This window comes from Amphibalanus amphitrite, unplaced genomic scaffold, assembly GCF_019059575.1.
Source record: "Amphibalanus amphitrite isolate SeventyFive unplaced genomic scaffold, NRLGWU_Aamphi_draft 000961F_arrow, whole genome shotgun sequence".
Taxonomy (NCBI): domain Eukaryota; kingdom Metazoa; phylum Arthropoda; class Thecostraca; order Balanomorpha; family Balanidae; genus Amphibalanus; species Amphibalanus amphitrite.
The window spans coordinates 12848-31978 of record NW_024882455.1 but is presented as its reverse complement, the minus strand read 5'-3'; the positions used below and the strand labels follow the sequence as shown (position 1 = coordinate 31978).

The 19131-nt window shown below is 46.2% G+C and overlaps 1 protein-coding gene across 1 annotated transcript in view; it reads right to left on the bottom strand.

Moving 5' to 3' along the window:
* The window catches only part of LOC122368609, a 62019-nt gene extending 56850 nt beyond the window's left edge, over positions 1–5169 (bottom strand). Inside the window, exon 1 of the mRNA XM_043342732.1 lies at positions 5069–5169. Coding sequence (XP_043198667.1) covers positions 5069–5151 — 83 coding nt within the window. The 5' untranslated portion in view covers positions 5152–5169. The remainder of the gene's footprint in view (positions 1–5068) is intronic.
* Between the last annotated feature and the right edge of the window lie 13962 nt (positions 5170–19131).

Here is a 19131-nt window from a genome sequence, read left to right as displayed (position 1 = left end):
ATCAAGCGAGGCCGCCGCCTTAGCGGCCTCGCCGCCCGGGGGCGCAGGCGGCCGCCCGCCTGCCGCCGAACGCTGCTCGCAGAGGCCGGCCCGACTCCGGGGCACACAGATCCATCGCAATTTCAAATGTGGCCGAAACCTCGAATAATGACCATTTGTAAATTCCTTCAGTGAGTGATTTTTTAACACAAAACAGATTGAAGCATCTGAAATCACCTTCGGCATATTTTTTAACCACCTGATCTCCGCTCACCGCAGTCGTGAACCTGGAACTTCTTCGGAAGCGCATGGTAGACCCAAAAAACATGTGAAACGCGCGCAACTTTGAGTGACTGTAACATTGTAATAATTTGCTCGAAACCGCAATAAATGGGCATCGCTATGTTGCATGGTTCGTGCTGAAAATTTTGGTACCAAAAATAATGTTTTAGCTCGTCATCAATGCCATGCTAATTAGCAATTTTCGGGCACATGCATCACAGTCCGCATTTTCACTCATCGCATACTTGACAAAGGCCTACAAGAAAATCATCAATCACCCCCCAAAATTCGAATGGCTTAAAATGAGCCTTAGAACGTTCACAAACGGTTCCCGAAAGAATTAGCTGGGCATCAGTGGTCAAACTTTAGCTCTGGGGGCAGAAGTGATGTGATGTCGGGCGGATTCGGCCGGCCGGCTGACCCGCGAGTCAGCGTCAGCTGTTGCTAGGCTGGGTCAGGGTCGACCGAGGTCAATATTGGCTGGTTACCAGTGGGCGTCTGCTTGAATTTGGTAAGAGTATGAAAAGTGCAAAATATGAAATCAATCCGACGCGTTTTGATATGTGCGCCTTTACTTTGAAATTTTTCACAAATGCATTGGAGGTAAAAAAATCAACATGTGAAAAATTGTTAAAAATTTAGGCCTATAACACGTAAAATGATGAGAGGATTCCAAATCTGGTCGCAAAATTCAAATCGGAGAACATTTGACTCCTGTTTTGGCCAAAAACTGTCCAAATTTGCCCAAATTGGATATTTTGCATATTTTCGACAGTTTTTTTTTGCCAAAACAGGGGTCAAATGTTCTCCGATTTGAATGTTACGACCAGATTTTGAATCCTCCATCATTTTACGTATTATAGGCCCTAATTAGTAACGAGTTTTACATTTTCATTTTTGACCTCCAATGCATTTTTGAAATTTTTTTTTCAAAGTAAAAGTGCACATAGTAAAACGCGTCGGAATGATTTCATATTTTGCCCTTTTCATACTCTCACCAAATGCAACCAGACGCAGGAAGGGAACCGATGATCCCAGACAAAAGTGTTTTTTTACGAGCCCTAAAATAATCCCTCTTCAAAATTTCGCGTATCGCAAAAAAAATGTGGTTTAAAATGGCAGAAATATTTCTCATTTTCTAAGAGCGTGATTCATCTGCTTTCATTTGAGCCCTCTATCACATCTCTAGCTTCCGTAGTTTTTGCGCTAGAGGTTTTGTCCACATTTGAATTCGAGATGGACCTGTGTGCGGGGCCGCCCCAGAGAAGACGCTCGTAGTGTCGCGGAAAAACCGGTTATATCTTGTCATATATAACCGGGCGTATTTATTAAATAGAAGATGATCTTTCCGAAAAAGCGACTGATTTCATACACAGATGCATGGAAAATAAAAAAATCCCGGTACGTTTATTTGTATTGTTTTGTCGATTTTGACATGCTCCTAGTTTGCAGCCATATTTCGATATGTTCTACAGGGAGCTCAGAATTATTTCAGGACCAATCTTTTCCTCGTTCATTTTCCCGTCGATTTTGAAATTTTTAGAGCGGAACAATTAGTTTTCAGGCGGTCCGAGCGGTTTTTGTGAGAAGGGTGCAAAAATCGGCGTCATTTTTAGAGCCTCGATTCCAGCTCAACACAGGACCCTATGGGAGACGGTGAAGTAGCGGACGCAATAAATAGAGCGCTCTAATTTTAGCTTATTTCCCTGGTGTGTCACCGATTGTACTGAGACGCTACAGGGAAGGCAATAGCCGTTTTCACGACGGGCTATCCGGCGAATGCACCTGATTTGACCAAATCTGCACATAATCTCTTTTACAGCAAATATCTTCATTTTATGAATTTACTTCAGTGTTTTAATCGAGGACACTCTCTGCTAATATGACAAAGAAGGCATATAAGCACGTGTAACCCTAGCTGATAGCTACTAAGAGATAAACTGAACCTAATTTGACCAAATCTGAACCTAATCTGCACCAGATGTGCACCAAATGTGTACCAGATGGCCGTCGTGAAAACGGCTATTATTAGCAAAAATGAATTCATTCGGAGAGTAGGTTTCATTCACTTTGAATGTTTGAGATGGCATATCGCGGGAAATACATATTTACCAGTCATACGAGTAGATATCTTGCATTTTCGAAGCGAAGTGAATGAAAAGGGAACAGAGGTCCAACGAAATGACTATTTTGACGATAGCTATTTCGTCACTAGCTGTTTTGAGGCACTAGCTCTTTTGCTTCACTAGCTTCTTTGACGCTAGCTGTTTTGTCACTAGCTGGTTTTAAGCACTAGCTTCTTTGCTTCACTAGCTATTTTGACGCTAGCTGTTTTGTCACTAGCTGTTTTGAGGCACTAGCTGTTTTGTACTAGCTCAAAAGTCTCTAGCTCAAATGTCACTAGCTATTCTGACGTGCACCCCTGTCGGGTTAACGGATATCACATATCAAGTGATCTCAGAGGCATTATCGCGATGCAGGCACCTCATGTATCTATGATCAATCTCTGAGCATCGCACGGCATTTCAGTTTTGCGGTCTGCTCTGCGCGGAAGGTATAAGGTGAAATCACCTCCGAGGATAACACTTCTACTAAACGTGCCTTTTCGATCAGCTAAGACTCCCTACCGCCCTCAGGCAGGGGCGGATCCAAGGGGGGGGGGGTCACATGGGTCATGGCCCCCCCCCCTTGAGGCCCGGGGGCCCAAAGACCTGCCAGGGGCACCACCGGCCTATCAGGGGTATCACAGTCCTGACAGGGGCACCACAGGACCACCAGGGGCACCACAGGCCTAGCAGGGACACCACGGGCCTGGTGCCCCTGGGCCCTGACAGGACTGTAACGCCCCTGACAAGCCTGAAGTGTCCCCGGCAGGCACGTGGTGCCCCTGACAGGCCTGAGGCGCCCCTGCAAGGCCGGTGGTGCCCCTGGCAGGCCTGTGGTGTCCATGGTAGGCCTGTGGTGCCCTTGCTAGGCCTCTGGTGCCCCTGACAGGCTTGTAATGCCCCTGGAAGGACTGTGGTGCCCCTGGGCCCTGACAAGCCTGAGGTGCCCGGCCATGACAGGCCAGTGGTGCCTTGCTAGGCCTGTGGTGCCCCTGGCAGGCCTGTGGTGCCCCTGGCAGGCCTCTGGTGCCCCTGACAGGCTTGCGGTGCCCTTGGAAGGACTGTGGTGTCCCTGGGCCCTGACAACCCTGAGGTGCCCCTGACAGGCCCGTGGTGCCCTTGTTAGGCCTGTGGTGCCCCTGGCAGGCCTCTGGTGCCCTTGCTAGGCCGCTGGTACCCCTGCGCCCTAAGAGGACTGGTGCCCCTGAAAAGTCTGAAGTGCCCCTCGGCAGGCCCGTGGTGCCCCTGACAGGCCCAAGGTGCCCCTGCGAGGCCGGTGGTGCCCCTGGCAGACCTCTGGTGCCCCTGGCAGGTCTGTGGTGCCCCTGGCAGGTCTGTGGCGCCCCTGGCAGACCTGTGTTGACTGGTGCCCCTGCTAGGTCGCTGGTGCCCCTCACAGACCTGTGGTGCCCCTGGTCCTTGACAAGCCTGAGATGCCTGGCTATGACAGGCTCGTGGTGTCCCTGATAGACCAGTGGTGCCCTTACTAGGCCTGTAGTGCCCCTGGCAGGCCTCTGGTGCCCCTGCTACCCCTGCGCCCGGCCGAGGACTATGGTGCCCCTGAAAAGCCTGAAGTGCCTCTCGACAGGCCCGTGGTGCCCCTGACAGGCCCAAGTTACCCCTGCAAGGTCGGTGGTGCTCCTGGCAGGCCTCTGGTGCCCCTGGCAGGTCTGTGGTGCCCCTGGCAGGCCTGTGTTGACTGGTGCCTCTGCTAGGCCGCTGGTGCCCCTCACAGGCCTGCGGTGCCCCTGGAAGGACTGTGGTGCCCCTGCCCCTAGGGGTGCTCATGGGCCCAACAGGCCCGTTGTGCCCCTGACAGGCCTGTCGTGTATACTTGCTAGACCTGTGGTGCCCCTGCTTCCTGGCGGGCCTGTGGCGCCCCTACAAGGCCGTAGGTGCCCCTGACAGGTTTGTGGTGTCCCTGGAAGGACTTTGGTGCCCCTGACAAGCCTGAAGTGTCAAGGACAGACCCTTTAGACGCCAGGGTCAAGTTCGTCGGACTGACAACGATTCGCTTACCTGATAACGTTCCTGGTAAGTACTCACTACTCAGCGTCCACAACATATATACACATAGCACATTCATATATACTTGCTTACAATTGGTAAATGTGGTTGTGGCAAAAGTTAAGATACTGACTAAAAATAAAAATTAAAAAGAAAAAAAACTGAAAATGGGGGCACCACCAAAATGAAGTGGACGAAATCCGTTGAGTTTTTAATTTTGGGTATAGGTAGGGGCACCACTTCGATTCATGACCCTCCCCTTGGAGTTTTCCTGGATCCGCCCCTGCCCTCAGGACAGTGCGTCCGCGGCTCTCCAGACAGTCCGTCTGCAGCTCTCCAGACAGCGCGTCCGCCCCGCCATTTTCCCGCCGACCAGCGGCAAAGAAAGCCGCTTCCCAGGGAAATGCTAATTTTTGTTCGCTGATAAGATTAACGTGTGACGAATTTAATTTCCGGAGCGAAAGTTGTTCACGAGACTGGTGGCGTGTTTCGGAGCTGTGGTGTGCTTCAGGCGAGCCTGTCCCGGCTCCCTTCATCCCTCCCCCGGCGGCGTGTTATCTCAGCTCAGGGCAGGGGCTCCCTCCCTCACACCTCGGCGTGTTATCTCATTCTCAGGGTAGGGGGCGTGTTATCTCATTCTCCCTCACACCTCGGCGTTCAGCTCAGGGTAGGGTAGGAGCCCCCCCCTACCCTACCTGGCGGCGTGCTGTCGGAGTTCTTGCGAGGCGCGGATGTCCTCCATCTCGATCTGCCGGAACCCCTCGAACACATTCTTCATGGACGGATTCTCCTCAAACAGCCTGAGGGCACGACATAAGACAGCCTGAGAGCACGGCATGAAACAGATGAGGGCACATGGAACAGCTGAGGGCACGGCTTGAAACAGCCTGAGTGAATGGCATAAAACAGCAGTTTAATGGCCTGAGGGCACAGTGGGCCCATACTTCATCCATGGCCGTACCTGGTGTACTAATGTCGTTCGAAGGATCCGTGACAGTGAGCCTACGTCTCGCCGGAGTGCGTCTCCCAAGCCACGGCTCGTCCCGGGAGAGATGAGCTGACCATTATTAACCTTACGTCGGCCGCAGTTCAAAGTTGAGTCAGCCGTGCGGCGAGGTGCGCTAATAGCGGGCTGATTACCGCCGTGACCTCTCCGGAGCCGAGACTCGGAGACAGCACTCGGATCCGGCCGTCTTGCAATCACTGTGCGCCGTTCGCAATGACGATTTATGGCTGGAAAGTTCAACTTCCAGACCAACTGCCCACTGCCCAGGTCTTCAGCAAATGAATAAAAAACAGCGGCATGCATTTTCAATTCACATTTTCTTCACATTTAGTGAAAATTTTAAATTCAGGTTACGAAATGTCCGGCTGCCTGGGTGTCAAGTGACCATACTCCGAAAAAAGTTTCAATGCTCACAATAGCTACAACAAATGAAGCTTGTTGTTTTTTATACCTTTCTGTTATACACCTTTCTGTTTTTTATACCTTTCTGTTATCACTTATCTGCTACTGCTTTGGGTCGAAGATACTGGCAAAAAAAAAAAAACTAGGAGCGTTGTTCTTTCGGAGCTATCCCTGTTTTCATTGAAATTCTCACACTATGTTCAAATCACCCCACGCTAAAAGTGTGGTTTTGCCATAGTTGAAAACAGGTTTCAAAAGCAAATTTCTTGGATTGAAGGCACTGAACATCGTTAACATTTATTAATTCATTGTACAACAAGCCGTTGCGTATCAGGCGCTAGCACTATAAGATTTTGCACTGCAATGAAGTCGCAATGAAGTGGTGTTGGGCGTTTTTAATTGAAAAGTTGATTTTTTACAGTGTACGTCAACATCTCCATTCCCTGAAGCTTTAAGATGCTGATTGAATGTAACAGGGATGAGTTACCGAAGTTTGTCGCACTGGACCTGGCAAAACTTCCGCCTATAACTGTCGACTGCATCGATGTGAGCGCGCTGATGAGGAAACAACAACTGATGGACGTCGAAATGACTTCTATGAAAAATATGATTCAAGATATATTGAAAGTAACCGCCGATACATCGAAAAGGGTCGAAGAGGCTGTAGCCCAAAAGTCCACAACTGCCAGTAGCATACATGATAACGCCTGCGAGACAACCGCTGGGCCATCGCAGCCGATGACGTATGCCAATGTGGTTCAGGATGCACCTGCTAAAGCATCTGCAGGGGAGTGGACCATCGCCAACCGTGCGAAAAAGGGCACGCCACCAGCTCGCAAGCCTGCTGCTGTCGAGCCCACTGCTGCCCCACCAGGTGCCGCTGCACTGAACAGCGTGAAGCCTCCGAAGACAGCCAAGTCCTCTGCAGTTATTGGGACTAAGACGACTGGATCCATCAAGGCCGTGGTGGCCGTCAAGCGAGTCTCCCTCTTCATGTCTCGTCTCCCGCCAGGTACCGGTGAGGCGGCCGTCAGCGCCTATGTCCGCGAGCAGTCCGGTGCAGAGACGGTGACCGTTGAAAAGCTGCAGACCCGATTTGACAGTTATGAGTCCTATCGCCTCGATATTGTCAATCCCCCTGCTGAGATAAACCTGCTGGACCCGCAGCTGTGGGCACAAGGGCTCATTGTACGACGGTTCTTCCAGAGAAGGGATCTAGGTTCACAAAAATACTGATCTACGATAGCATGATGTCTTCTTTGTATGTAGCTAGAGCCTATAAGTATTTAATTGTTTTGTTCATGATTAAAATTAGCACTTACAATTGTCAGTCGTCTAAACGTAACGTTGGTGGTATCAATATGTTGTGTAACGATTCAGATATTGTGTTTTTACAAGAACACTGGCTATTCCCGTCGGATCTTCCGTCGTTAAATAATATTCATCCCGACTTTATTTCATTTGGACTATCGTCAATGGATCCATTCACTAAGCTCTTTTCAGGCAGACCTTATGGTGGCGTGGCCGTGTTGTGGCGTAAAGCGCTAACCCATCTTGTGAAACCTGTGACGTATGATGATGATCGTATCCTGGGCTTAGAAGTTTACCAAGGTGAAACTAAGCTTCTTCTCCTTGGTGTATATTTGCCTTACTGTACACCGCCTAATTTTGAAAGTTATGTGTATTATCTAGGCAAGATTAAGGCAATTGTTGATGAATCAGATTCACCATATGTGTGTGTATTAGGAGATTTTAACGCTGACATAGTGAAAGCGTCCGAGTTTGGCAAGGAGCTAGAGTCGTTTTGCGTTGAGTCCAATCTTATTATAGCGGATGCATTATATCTCTCTTCTGACTCAAAGACTCATGTTAATGATGGCCATGGTACTGAGGCCTGGCTTGACCATATCATTTGTACGAAAGCCTTTTTCGAAATTATTGAATACATTGGCATAAACCATTCCGTTCTTAGCTCTGATCACTTCCCGGTATTCACTCACATTAGAACCCATGACTGTAATATTCATATCGTTGAACCTGAGACAGCAGCAGCTGATAGATGGGTTGTTGATTGGATGTCGCTGAGTCCTAATGAGCTCAAGGACTATACCGCTGCTGTCACTAATAATTTGGCTCAAATTGAGACTCCTTATGAGCTATTGCACTGCGGCGCCTGTTCTGACGTGACACATAGTGTTTTAATTGATGAGTATTATGAAAGTATTCTCAATTCCATGCTGAACGCCTCTAAAACGACCATTTCCAAAAAGCTAGGAGGTAAATTTAGGCGTAACATTCCGGGCTGGAATGATTTTGTTAAGGACGCGCATATTATTCTTTGCGATTTGTATGCACTGTGGGCACTAGTGGGAAAACCTAGGGAAGGTTACATTCATTGTCAGCTACGCTTAGCCAGATCGCGATTTAAGTATGCTCTGCGCCACTGTTTGAGGAACGAGAAGGAGCTAAGGGCAAAAGCTCTGGCTGATAAGCTTGTTGCGAACCCACATAATATTTCAGGGTTCTGGAAAGAGGTGAACAAGCTGAACAGCAGCCCACCTCTTGCTCCATCAATTGACGGTATCTCTGGGGAAGAGAACATTGCCAGTATGTGGAGAGATCATTTCTCGGAAATTTTAAATAGCTGTGAATAACACTGATAAGAGAGAAGTTGTGGAGGACAAACTTTCGACAGCTGGCGATACCTTTCAGCCTTTTACTGTCAGGGAAGTGATTGACTCTATCGGAGAACTGTCATCAGGTCGTTCAAGTGGGAATGATTTTCTTTATGCAGAACATTTTAAATTTGGCGGCAATGCAGTCGCGACACATTTGTCATTATGCTTTACTATGATAGCCAAGCATATGCATTTGCCAGATAAGCTTACAAATGTTGTTCTTACGCCAATTGTGAAGGACAAGACTTCGAGCTTGTCCGCAAAAGATAACTACCGCCCAATAGCAGTTGCAAGCGCGAGCTCGAAAGTTTTAGAAAGGGTCTTTTTGAGCAGATGTTCCTCATATCTTAGCACAGGATGCCATCAATTTGGTTTTAAAGAAAAACACTCTACAGACATGGCTATATATGCGCTTAAAGAGATCTCTGATTATTTCCTACGAAATGATAGCCCTGTATTCATATGTTTCCTGGACGCACGAAAGGCGTTCGATCGTGTAAATCACTGGACATTGTTTGACAAATTACTTGATAAGGGGATGGATTCAAATTTAGTGAAATTACTCAGTTCGTGGTATAGGTCGCAGCGTTTTCATGTTCGATGGGGTAAGGCATTATCTGATGGTTTTTCCGTGTCAAATGGCGTTAGGCAAGGCGGCATTCTCTCACCTTATTTGTTTAATGCATATACGGATGGTTTATCGACTCTTCTCGACCAAAGTGGCGTGGGGTGCCATTATCTAGGTAGTCCCAACCATCTCTATTATGCAGATGATATGGTCATTCTTTCGCCTACGCCTTTTGGGCTTCAAAAATTGCTGAACATTTGCTCCGAGTATGCGAAAGATCATGACATTCTATTCAATACCAAAAAGACAGTCTGCATGGCCATGCTTCCCGTGAGTCTTCGAAATCTATCACTCCCTAAGATATCATTGTGCAATAGTGTGCTTTCATATGTCGACCAATATAAGTATCTTGGATACCACATTTCGAGCACACGAACCAAAGTGGACAATGTCGAGATTTGTCATCAGTACCGATCACTGTGTTGTCGCGCCAATTCATTGAGTCGTAAATTCGCTTTATGTACATATTCGGTTAAAAAGTATTTGTACAATGCATATTGTTCTAACATCAGCTACATGCATTTATGGCACTCGTTTCATGCATCGGTTCTTCGGAAATTTAAAGTGTGTTTCAATAACGCTGCTAGAATGTTTTTAGGCTACCCTAAATATTGTAGTGCCTCTGGAATGTTTGCGCAAGAACACATAGATGGCTTTGATGCGGCCTACCGCAGAGCTGTGTGGAATTTCATGTCGCGTTTGAAAAAGTCAGAAAACCGAATAATGTCTACACTGTATTACAGTGATATCGCCCACACATCTCCTATGCGTAATGTGTGGACTGCAGCATTGTGTGGTTGTTGATCGCTGCTGATGTTGGTCATGTACCCATGTCATCTTCATACCGTCATCATCATATGATTGTCACGTCATCATCACTGTGTGTTACTTCTTATGGACCCAGAGTCTGCCAATAAAGGGATCTCTCTCTCTCTCTCTCTCTCTCTCTCTCTCTCTCTCTCTCTCTCTCTCTCTCTCTCTCTCTCTCTCTCTCTCTCTCTCTCTCTCTCTCTCTCTCTCTCTCTCTCTTTAACCCGCGCCCCAGGCCCAGTGGCGGTCTCAGCCAACTTCGCCCTAGTGACCCACCTCTAACTCAAAAACTAAGAGGGCTAGAAAGACGCGGTAAAAAGCAGTCGATAGCTCTCAATGCGTACGTTTGAAAGTATATCAGTCATTTTTCATCTAAGAGCAATATTGGGGTCACCAGAGGTCATCAAAGGTCAAAATTTGCCAATGGTCATCATATTTTTCAGAAAACATGCCGTTATCTCAGGAACTATGGTAGCTAGAAAAACGCATGGAAAAGGAGTCGATAGCTTTTGAACTCATCTTTTGATAAGGTCATAATCAAAATTGACCTCAGGTCAACGGTCTAGCCTCCAGAGGGCAAAAACTCCAAAAATATTGCTGTTTTTACGAAAAGTGTTTTTCGACAATAACTTTCGACTACAAAAAGCCACGACATTTATATTGCTAGAATCGTGTTCCTCTCACCGAGACGCGTCGAATGAACTATAATTTAACCATGAAAGGTCAACTTGAAAATTTGACCTCAGGTCAAGGTCATGATCTGACCGGAAAAGGTCATGTTGCATATCAGTCGATGCGTCTCAACAAGACAAACACAATTAGACCATCCCCAGCGTTCTATCTCTTTCCAATCGCGAGTTATTAGCAAAAATCTGTTTGTAGCCTCAAATGACCTCGGATGACCTTTCTAGAGGCTATCAGCAAAAATGACACCTTGGTCATCACGGGTGGTCCAAATCATTGTGATTCTGAAATATTTGGACTGTTCCTATGCGTACACACGGATCTAGAGGCATTTTCATTTTTTCCATTGACTTGTAATGGAAAGGTCACGCCACTGACCTGACCTTAGGTCACGGATATAAAAATCCGAGATATACAAATTGTAGGCGCCCATAACATCATGTGATCCACCAAGTTTAAAAGCTTTCTGACAAATACTGCAGGCTGGACATGATTGCAAACTTTTCTAGGCTTGGTCAGTTAACTTGACCTGGTGACCTGACCTGACATGACCTAGGGTCAAAAATTTCACACATTGTCACACATTGATGTACCAAAAGCTACCCTAAGCATCGCGGCGCTACGCGCCGCGGTTTTTTTATTCCCACCCCCGTTAAAGGTAGTGTGCCACCTTTTAACCCGCGCACCGACGGGGGTCTGCGCCAACTTAGTACCGACGGGGGGGGGCGGATGACCGCCCCCCCCCCTGAGATCTCGAGAACGAAGCAAGATAGCGACAAGCGGTAAACGGCATCGGATACGCACGGTCAAGATCTACAATTTTTACAAAGGTCATTTTCAGGTCAGGTCAAAGATGACGTCACAGGGGTCGAAAAAGTCAAAATGGCGGCGCTGAATATGGAGAGAGTTTTTCTCGAATAACTTTCGAATTAGTCAAGATAGGAACAAACTAAGGGCATCATCGTGATCCTCTCGTCAATCCGCATCGAATGATATATATGTTGACCTCGAGAGGTCAAGGTCAAAGGTTGACCTCAGGTCACGTGACCTCGAGGTCATCATGTATATCATTCGATGCGTCTTGACGAGCTGAACACAATGAGACCATCCACGCGTCTGCATCTTGTTCCTGTACGGAGTTATTGGCCAAAAACCTTTGGTGACCTTTGATGACGTCACATGACCTCACAGCTGCCCAACAGCAAAACAGACCTCAAGGTAGTGAAGGTTGATCGTATATGAAGTCATGTATGGTATATGGGGCCATTCCGACCCGTTTTAGTGGTAAAAACAGGGAGTTGATTTTTCCCCCATTGACTTATAATGGGGAGGTCGCGAAATTGACCTGACCTTAGGTCACCGATATCAAAATTCCGAGATATACAAATTGTAGCTACTAATGACCTAATAATATCCTGCGACTTTCAAAGGCCTCCGACATCTACTGTAGCTCTGGCACGGTGACAAAGTTGCAAAAAAGTGACTTGAGGTTGGGTCATTCAAAGTGACCTGGTGACCTGACCTTAAAAGGTAGGAGGTTCAAACTTGCACACCATGTGTAAAATTGATGAGGTTATAGTCATACCAAATTTCGCGGCGCTACGCGCCGCGGTTTTCCCGCTATTCGCGAAAAACCTCAGGGGGGCGGATATCCGCCCCCCCGTCGGTGCGCGGGTTAAAGATTTCCCGTTTTATTTTTCCTAGGATAAGAAGCTTCTGTTTTTACCTAATATCGCAAAAAAAATCAAAAATGGGCCTGGAATAGTGCCTTTTTCGCCTAAAAGTTTATCGGTTTTTAGATATGTATAACAACTGTAGTGGGCTCACCTGCAAACAGGCGTCGGGCAACAATCGCGAATGCGGCGCACTTGTGACAATAAGCAAAGGTCATTATAGTGTTACGACCATACGACGTACGGGAATGAGTTATCAGCTGTCTAATCGTAGACAACACAATGTCGAGCCTTAACCCTCGCCCGCACATGCCATTTTCCCATCCTAGAAAGCACATGGGGGGGGGGGGTTGCCACCCCCCCCCGCGCCATTTCGTTCCTGTTGGAGATAGAGCTTAGCAGTAAAGACCAAAAAGATTCTTTGGGAAGAGACAAATCCAATGATACCCAGTTTTACCTTCTCAGGTCAGTCATTGACCTTCCAGGTCAGGTCAAACTAAAAAATGTTGCTGTTTTGGGTCACCGTTGGATATCAAGTGCGCTGCTTATCAAATACCGATGACGATGCTGTTTTCTGGTGCCAAGCCAGCTAGAACCTCTTTGTCACACTATCCGACCAGAATTTTGCTGCTGAGGTCATTTCAGGTCAAGTTAGGTCAAGGTCAATTATATGCGTTTGTATGTCTGTGTGTGTCTGTGTGTATACTGATGTGTGCACCGATTGTTTTTGGGTCCATATCACATGAAATCATGATCTGAGAAGCTTTTACCAAAAATGCAGTCAAAAAACTTCACAAAAAGTAAATTCAGCTTGCCTAAAACGCAATTATCTTAGATGACCTAGGTTGACCTTGACCCTGACCTTGACCCCTGTATATCGTCGAACAACATGTCTCATGATAGGTGGGAGGTAAGGCTGGCAAAAAAGGCCGAAATCAGGGTGTCAAAAGCTCACAAGGCCCATGGCAAACGCAAGATGTTGAGAATTGGCCATTTGGGTCATGACATGACCTGAAAAACAAGGTCATATCTCCGAAACCAAAAATCACAGAAACTTGAAATTTTCAGTGGACATCAAGAAAGAATAGACAAGCAGCTATACGAAAAATCAGCCTTCTAGCTCTAAAAATGTTGAGTGCAGAGCAGAAAGACTGCCTGGGGGGGGGGTGGCAACCACCCCCCCCCCCCATGTGCGGGCGAGGGTTAAACTGTAAGCCTGTATTGGTATTGTTTCTTAAATTTGGCTGTCGAACATTAATTTGTGGTTTGAAATATGATTTTATGTAAAATAATTGATATGAAACAGCCGTCTCTTAAGTTATGACCCCATTACACCACACGCAAGTGGCAGAAATGACAATGATCAGCTGACGCATTTTTCTTGGCCGAAGTCAGAGCGCGCGGCCCGACGCACCACGCGTATTTGGAAATTCCGACCTCGACGAGCATCAGAAGCCACCTAACAGGCGTGTTCGAAACCGCAGGGGATGATGATGAACGGGTTTATCGAAACTTGATTGGATGAGCCTATCGGTAATAGCGATTTTAGTGTGTGCATTTATTGTTCATAGTGGTGTGAAATGTGGTTGGGGTACGACCGACAACCCGTCGGGGCGAATTTCGCACTGGGGTACTCAAAATTTGAAGAATTTAAGACGTTTCCATAAGTTTTGAAGGTATGGATAAGTTCTAAAAATCCGGTTCTCCTCATCCGGGTCATTAACTCCATATGGTCCAAGAAAGCTGGCACACTACCTTTAATATGATAGCCCTTTTAGTTACGATAGGTAATCTCTCTCATTGGTCTTATTGTCGTGCCACTTATGTTTTTCCGTTATTTTGTGTTATTCATGTAATGTTCAAATTGTCCCACTTGTTCAAATTACCCCACCCTATCCTGATTTATAGGAAGAACGTTTTAAGAGCTATATAATGAACATCTTCTCTGTGTTGTAGCTCTATTGGTTCACTGGTTATGTGCCGATTTGTGAAACTTGTTTAAATAGGCGAGCGACATTGGACCCTTCTTGGCCTCTTGGTGAACTAAAGGTTGAGCTGCCCTAAAAAAATAACGAAGTTTTCTCCTTATGATTTGTAACGGTTTTTCAAACGCCGCTTACCGCGTATTGCTGGGTGGCCCAGGAGCTGAATTAGTTGGGGTGTGATGCGCTCAAACATCCCTTCGCCGGTCCGGTGCGTATGGCGCCGAGCACCGGCCCACCGCGGGATAATATAATGCTCTTTATTACAGAGTAGGTATATTGTCAACATGCATGAGGGCAGTGTTTCGTTAGCCTACGAAATAAGTCGGTTTAAGACTCCTTTAACCCTCGCCCTGGCAGGGCATTTTTCATAACACGGCCTGGCAGGGGGGGGGGGGTCGATGCGACCCCACCCTCGCGATTGGCTCCTATGGCACCTAGAAACACCAAATTTGGTAGGTAGGTGGGCCCACTGGAGTTCTCGCCCCTGTGCAAGTTTGGTTGCTCTAGGTCAATATTTAGGGGGGTTTTGGGGGGTATAAATGTAAAAATTTCGCTAAAAACAGGTCAAAAGTTTTTCGCTTATAACTTTTGATATAATTAAGATAGAGCAAAAAGAAAAGCACCAGTGAACTCAGCACGTCAAGGCGCGTCGAATGATATACTTTTTAGCTTACTTAAGTGTACTTAAAGTTTTTCTTAAATTTTAAGTAAACTTAAATTAATAAATTAAGTTCAAGTTCACCAAATTGCATCATATCGCATATCATTCGATTCGGCTGATCACCAGGAACACAATGATACCATTTTTAAGCTCTAGCGTCATTATGTGCCAAATTATTGGCAAAAACGTCATTTGACCTCAGTTGACCACATTTGACCTGACCCATGGATAAGTACACCAAACAAAGAAGCACCAAGTGACCTGCTGTTAAGTACTGTGGTTTCAAAGCACAAAAGTGATAGAACGAAGCGGATATCTCCAGTATTTTCCGAATTTAGTATTTTCCCATAGGCTTAACATTACGACGTAATGACCTCTAACTGACCTCAGGTCAGTGACCTCAAAAACCGAACTATATGTTATACAACTCGGTGAACTTAGCATATCCTGAAAGTTTGAAGGAAATCAGTCCAAAACTTTGAGTTGGACAGGTGCAAAAAGAAAATTGAAATTTGACCATGAACTTGTTCCGGTTTTTCTGACCTGGTGACCTGACCCAAGGTCACCCGGACAGGAAATTTTCAGGTCATATGTAAAAAAGTTGCCTCATAGGCTGTGCCAAATTTGTTGGCGGCGCGCAGCGTCGCCGTTTTTACGCTATCTTCGAAAAACTTTAGGGGGGGTCGCATCGACCCCCCCCCCCTGCCAGGGCGAGGGTTAACTACCTGTAGGCTGTAAACAGCCGTGCCGAACATTCGCAGTTCCCGCTCAGCGATAATCGCCCTATATTTCTGCTCGGCAGTCCGATATTCCGTGTCCGGCACGTGCTGTGCCCGCGGGAAAAACACAGCCGTAAATAGGAAAATCGGCTGCCCGTCAGCCGGCGGCGCTTATCATCTGATTTAGTGGCCGCGTGTGCGGCCCTATACTGCGGCGAGTAGTGGCGCGCCGGCCGTACCGCGGCGAGTGGTGGCGCGCCGGCCGTCCCTGAGGCCGCAGCCGGCATCAGTCTGCCAATGTTGGCCTGTAAACAGCACGTCTCGTGCTCTTTCGTCGGCGGCCGCCACTGCCGGAGAGCTGGATTAACCCGCGCCCCAGTGGCGGTCTCAGCCAACTTCGCCCTAGTGTGTGGGGGGGGGGGGGCATATGTTACCACCCACCTCTAACTCAAAAACTAAGAGGGCTAGAAAGACGCGGTAAAAAGCAGTCGATAGCTCTCAATGCGTACGTTTGAAAGTACATCAGTCATTTTTCACCTTAGAGTAATATTGGGGTCACCAGAGGTCATCAAAGGTCAAAATTTGCCAATTGTCATTATATTTTTCAGAAAACATGCCGCTATCTCAGGAACTATGGTAGCTAGAAAAACGCATGGAAAAAGAGTCGATAGTTATGTATGGTCACTTTTCGGATTATTCTCTGGGATAATAATATCTAACTCACAAGTCCATATATTTCGGATGATATTGCTCACCCTTGGTCACTGGACAAAATAAAAACAATTACATGTATGAAAAACCACACACCAAAATTATTCCCTAGACGGGTTACATTTTTCAAAAATATCACTTGCCAAAAAACTGACACGGTCTTTTAGCTTGCATGTTCCTCTACATAACAAGTAGTGCAACCAATCTTCTAACTACTTGTTATGTAGAGGAACATGCAAGCTAAAAGACCGTGTCAGTTTTTTGGCAAGTGATATTTTTGAAAAATGTAACCCGTCTAGGGAATAATTTTGGTGTGTGGTTTTTCATACATGTAATTGTTTTTATTTTGTCCAGTGACCAAGGGTGAGCAATATCATCCGAAATATATGGACTTGTGAGTTAGATATTATTATCCCAGAGAATAATCCGAAAAGTGACCATACATAACTAATTTCCTGGGAAAAAATGACTTTAAAACAACATAAGAGTCGATAGCTTTTGAACTCTTCTTTTGAAAAGGATATGATCAATATTGACCTCAGGTCAACGGTTTAGCCTCCAGAGGGCAAAAACTCCAAAAATAGCTGTTTTTACGAAAAGTGTTTTTCGACAATAACTTTCGACTACAAAAAGCCACGGCATTTCTATTGCCAGAATCGTGTTCCCCTCGCCGAGACGCGTCGAATGAACTATAATTTGACCTTGAAAGGTCAACTTGAAAAGTTGACCTCAGGTCAAGGTCATGACCTTACCGGAAAAGGTCATGTTGCATATCAGTCGATCCGTCTCAACAAGACAAACACAATGAGACCATCCCCAGCGTTCTATCTCTTTCCAATCGCGAGTTATTGGCAAAAAACTGTTTGTAGCCTCAAGTGACCTCGAATGACCTGTCTAGAGGCTATTAGCAAAAATGACACCTTGGTCATCACGAGTGGACTAAATCATTGTGATTCTGAAATATTTGGACTGTTCCGATGCGTACACACGGATCTAGAGGCATTTTCATTTTTCTCAATTGACTTGTAATGGAAAGGTCACGCCACTGACCTGACCTTAGGTCACGGATATAAAAAAATCCGAGATATACAAATTGTAGGCGCCCATAACAGCATGCAGTGCACCAAGTTTAAAACCTTTCTGACAAACACTGCAGGCTGGACATGATTGCAAACTTTTTTAGGCTTGGTCAGTTAACTTGACCTGGTGACCTGACCTGACATGACCTGGGGTCAAAAATTTCACACATTGTCCAAAATTGATGTACCAAAAGCTACCCCAAGCGGCGCGGCGCTAAGCGCCGCGGTTTTTATTCACACGCAAAAAACGCGACAGGGTGGTAACATATGCCCCCCCCCCACTGCACAGTGGGGATTTTTCCGATCTAGCGCCTATTAATTCAAAAAATCTTTTTTGGATTTTTGTTTATTTTTTTGTGTCAGTAGGGCTACGAAATGTCTGAATTTTTCATATATGGCATTGTTTTATCTGTATGTCCACAGCAAAACTAGGAAAAATGCGCCCAAAGTTCACACTCATGCGTGATTACTCAATGGGCTCAGCAAGGCCCGAAAGTATAGCTCAATTTCGTTGTCCTGTCTTGTTGGTTTTAATCTTGTGAGGTCTTAAAGTTGCATATCGTCTGAAAGGCACCTTTATTAGGAATGGAATGGCAAACAGAAAGTATGCCACAACCTTACTAAGGTCACAAAAATGCCCTTTACAAAAAACCCTTACAGACACCATATTGAAAAAATGGTATTCTAAATAAATGTAGGAAATCAACAATGTTTTCCACACTTTTCCACTCCGAAACATATCCTATCGAATTCGCCACTTTCTCCTACACAAGACAACGCCTAGTTTGGCTGCCGGAACTTGCCTGAACACGGAATATTCACATTAGAGTATCTTAACACCCCACTCGAGGAGCGCTAGGGCAAACAGCACGATATAGGTATGTTCCGAACATAGGCGAATAATTTTACTTCGTGATTTATATGATGCATATTTTCTGAGACACATTCATTAGGAATAGGATGACAAACGTAAATTATACATACCGTAACCTTATTAACCATCGCACTTGTGGGGAGGGGGAGGGGGAAGGGGTCGGATAAAACCCCATGGTTTTCCGCAAATTACTCGCGCAAAAAGCGGCCGATCGCGCCGAAACTTTCGGTGCCCTCGAGATCATCAATTTTACATCTAACCTAAAAATTTCATGACTCTGACCCAACTGACCTTTGACCTGTGGCATATTTCTCGAGACCATGTTTGGCCGGAATCGCGATTCGGCGTATGCCAGCTCACATTATCCGCGGTTTCCAGTCTTTTTGTGGTTTTAAACGTTCAAATATGTGAAATGATGTTGGTGCCATGCATAATGGTGGGTGTCAAGGTCACGTGAAGGTCAAGTCAAGGTCATTGACCTTTTGATGACCTTGGTTCACTTTTTCGAGTTTTACTTGTTTCTAGGGTAGTTTTTGGTGCTGATTTCGATTTTAGCAGCCATTTGAATATTTACGAAGTAGTTCTGGTGCCTTCGTTCCATGTTACGAAGCTATCAGTAGTAGGTGACACTTCTATGTATGGCCGGCAGGACGCCTACTAGTTGATCTAACCTGACCTGACCCGACCTGGCCTAAATGCATAAAGACATCGTCTGTGATCAAAACTTACATGAAATTCGTGATCAGCACCCCAAAATACCCCGTAACACCCTAACTTTGCGAAGTTTCAAGAGGTCTCGATTTCCCAACTTTAGTTGGGTCATTAAACTGACTTGGAAAGTCAGCTTA